Below are 2,020 nucleotides of genomic sequence, written 5' to 3' on the forward strand. Positions count from 1 at the left end.
CTCTCTCTCTCTCTCTCTCTCTCTCTCTCTCTCTCTCTCTCTCTCTCTCTCCCGTCCCCCTACCTTCTCGCTCGAGCATGACTTGGGTCCTTCTCGGGTCGATCGTTAGCGCGCGGCTCTTCGTCTGTCTCTGTATCTTGCGGCCGTCGCTGCGGTTTCGCGCGTGAACGTTCGTCTGTTTGTTCGTCAGGCGTCGACACGAACCGGTTGAGCTACATCGACGAGTCGGAGTCTGACAACTCGTTCTGCGACGCGGCCGAGAAGCGGGGTCTGTCTCACGACGACGGCGAGGTCGTGCCACAGCAGGTGAGTGCTGCCGGCGCCACCTAGCGGCGACGACGATGCCGCCGGCGCCACCTAGCGACGGCGACGAGGTGTCGGTGGCCCTTGGTGGTCGCCGTAGCGTCGCTTTTGTTAAATGTCAGTGTTAACGTTATAATTATTTCACCGTTGTTCTTACTTCATGTTGCTCCAATGTTGTTCGTCTTGCTGTTGTTCCTCCATTTTGTTCCGTTGGTTAAGCATTCTCGCTATTGTTCTCACCATTTTCTAGTAGTTGTTTATGTGCGCCATCTCAGTGTTGTTCTCTCACATCCACTCATCGTTGTTCTCTCACACTCAATCACATCGTTGTTCTCTCACATCCACTCTCGTTGTTGTTCTCTCACATCCACTTTCATCGTTGTTCTCTCACATCCACTCTCACCATTGTTCTCTCACATCCAATCTCGTCGTTGTTCTCTCACACCCACTCACACCGTTGTTCTCACCGTTGTTCGTCTTCATTGTTCTCACCGTTGTTCTTCATCGTTCACATCGTTGTTCGTCGTCGTCGTCGTTCTCACCGTTGTTCTCACCATTGTTCCCGTGCAGGAGCAGATCCCGCAGAGCCTTCTGGAGAAGTTCACGAGCATGACGCAGATCATCCTCGCACAGACGGTCGACACGGAGATAGCTAAGCACTGTGCGTACAGCCTGCCCGCCGTCGCCTACACGCTCGGCCGCTGCAACTGGAGCTGCCTGAAGAACACGTACGAGACGCTCGCCTCCGACATGCAGGTAGGTGGCGCTGCTGCTGGTGGTGGTGGTCGCCATTGTTTGGTTTGTCGGGCGGCACGGCGGTTTTGTTTTTGTGTGCGCGGCTGTTGTTTGTTTTTGTGTCGTGGAGTGACGGTGGCGGGCGTCTTGCGCAACTTTATCTCTCTCTCTGTCTCTCTCTCTCTTCCTCTTTCTCTCTCTCCCTCTCTTTGCTTCTCCCCTCTCTCTCTCTTTTCCTCCCTCTCCCCCTCTCTATCTCTCTCTCTTCCTTTCTCTCCCCCTCTCTATTCCTCCTTCTCCCCCCTCTATCTCTTTCTCTTCCTCTCTCTTCCTCTCTCTTCCTCTCTCTTCCTCTCTCTTCCTCTCTCTTCCTCTCTCTTCCTCTCTCTCTTTCTCTTTCCCTGTTCCTCTATCCCTCTCCATCTCTTTGCCTCGTCCTCTCTCTCCCTCCCTCTCTCTCTATATCTCTCCCCCCCCCTCTCTCTCTCTCTCTCTCCCTACCTCTCCCTGGAGTCACCCCAGTATTGTCGAGTCATTAGTGTAACCTCTCTCTATCTCTCTCCTGCTGCAGTGGAAGGTGCGGCGGACACTGGCCTTCTCCAACCACGAGCTGGCCGTCATCCTTGGACCAGACATCACCGCCAAGGACCTCGTGCCCATCTTCAACGGCTTCCTCAAGGACCTCGACGAGGTGCGCGTGGGAGTGCTCAAGCACCTGTTCGACTTCCTCAAGGTAAGCGCCCTCTGGCGGCAGCGGGAGGGGAGGGACGAGGTGCGCGTGGGAGTGCTCAAGCACCTGTTCGACTTCCTCAAGGTAAGCGCCCCCTGGTGGCAGGGAGATGGGGAGGTAAGCGCCCCCTGGTGACAGCGGGAGGGGAGGGACGAGGTGCACGTGGGAGTGCTCAAGCACCTGTTCGACTTCCTCAAGGTAAACGCCCCCTGGTGGCAGGGAGATGGGGAGGTAAGCGCCCCCTGGTGACAG

The 2,020-nt window shown here is 56.1% G+C and overlaps 1 protein-coding gene across 1 annotated transcript in view; it reads left to right on the top strand.

Moving 5' to 3' along the window:
* Positions 1–2,020, top strand: part of LOC106814283 (serine/threonine-protein phosphatase 4 regulatory subunit 1-like) — an 11,140-nt gene that overhangs the window by 6,133 nt on the left and 2,987 nt on the right. Inside the window, exons 5-7 of the mRNA XM_014818578.1 lie at positions 191–306; positions 874–1,059; positions 1,610–1,852. Of these exons, the coding sequence (XP_014674064.1) occupies positions 191–306; positions 874–1,059; positions 1,610–1,852 (545 nt within the window). The remainder of the gene's footprint in view (positions 1–190; positions 307–873; positions 1,060–1,609; positions 1,853–2,020) is intronic.

The sequence above is a fragment of the Priapulus caudatus genome, unplaced genomic scaffold (assembly GCF_000485595.1).
Source record: "Priapulus caudatus unplaced genomic scaffold, Priapulus_caudatus-5.0.1 Scaffold898, whole genome shotgun sequence".
NCBI lineage: Eukaryota > Metazoa > Priapulida > Priapulimorpha > Priapulimorphida > Priapulidae > Priapulus > Priapulus caudatus.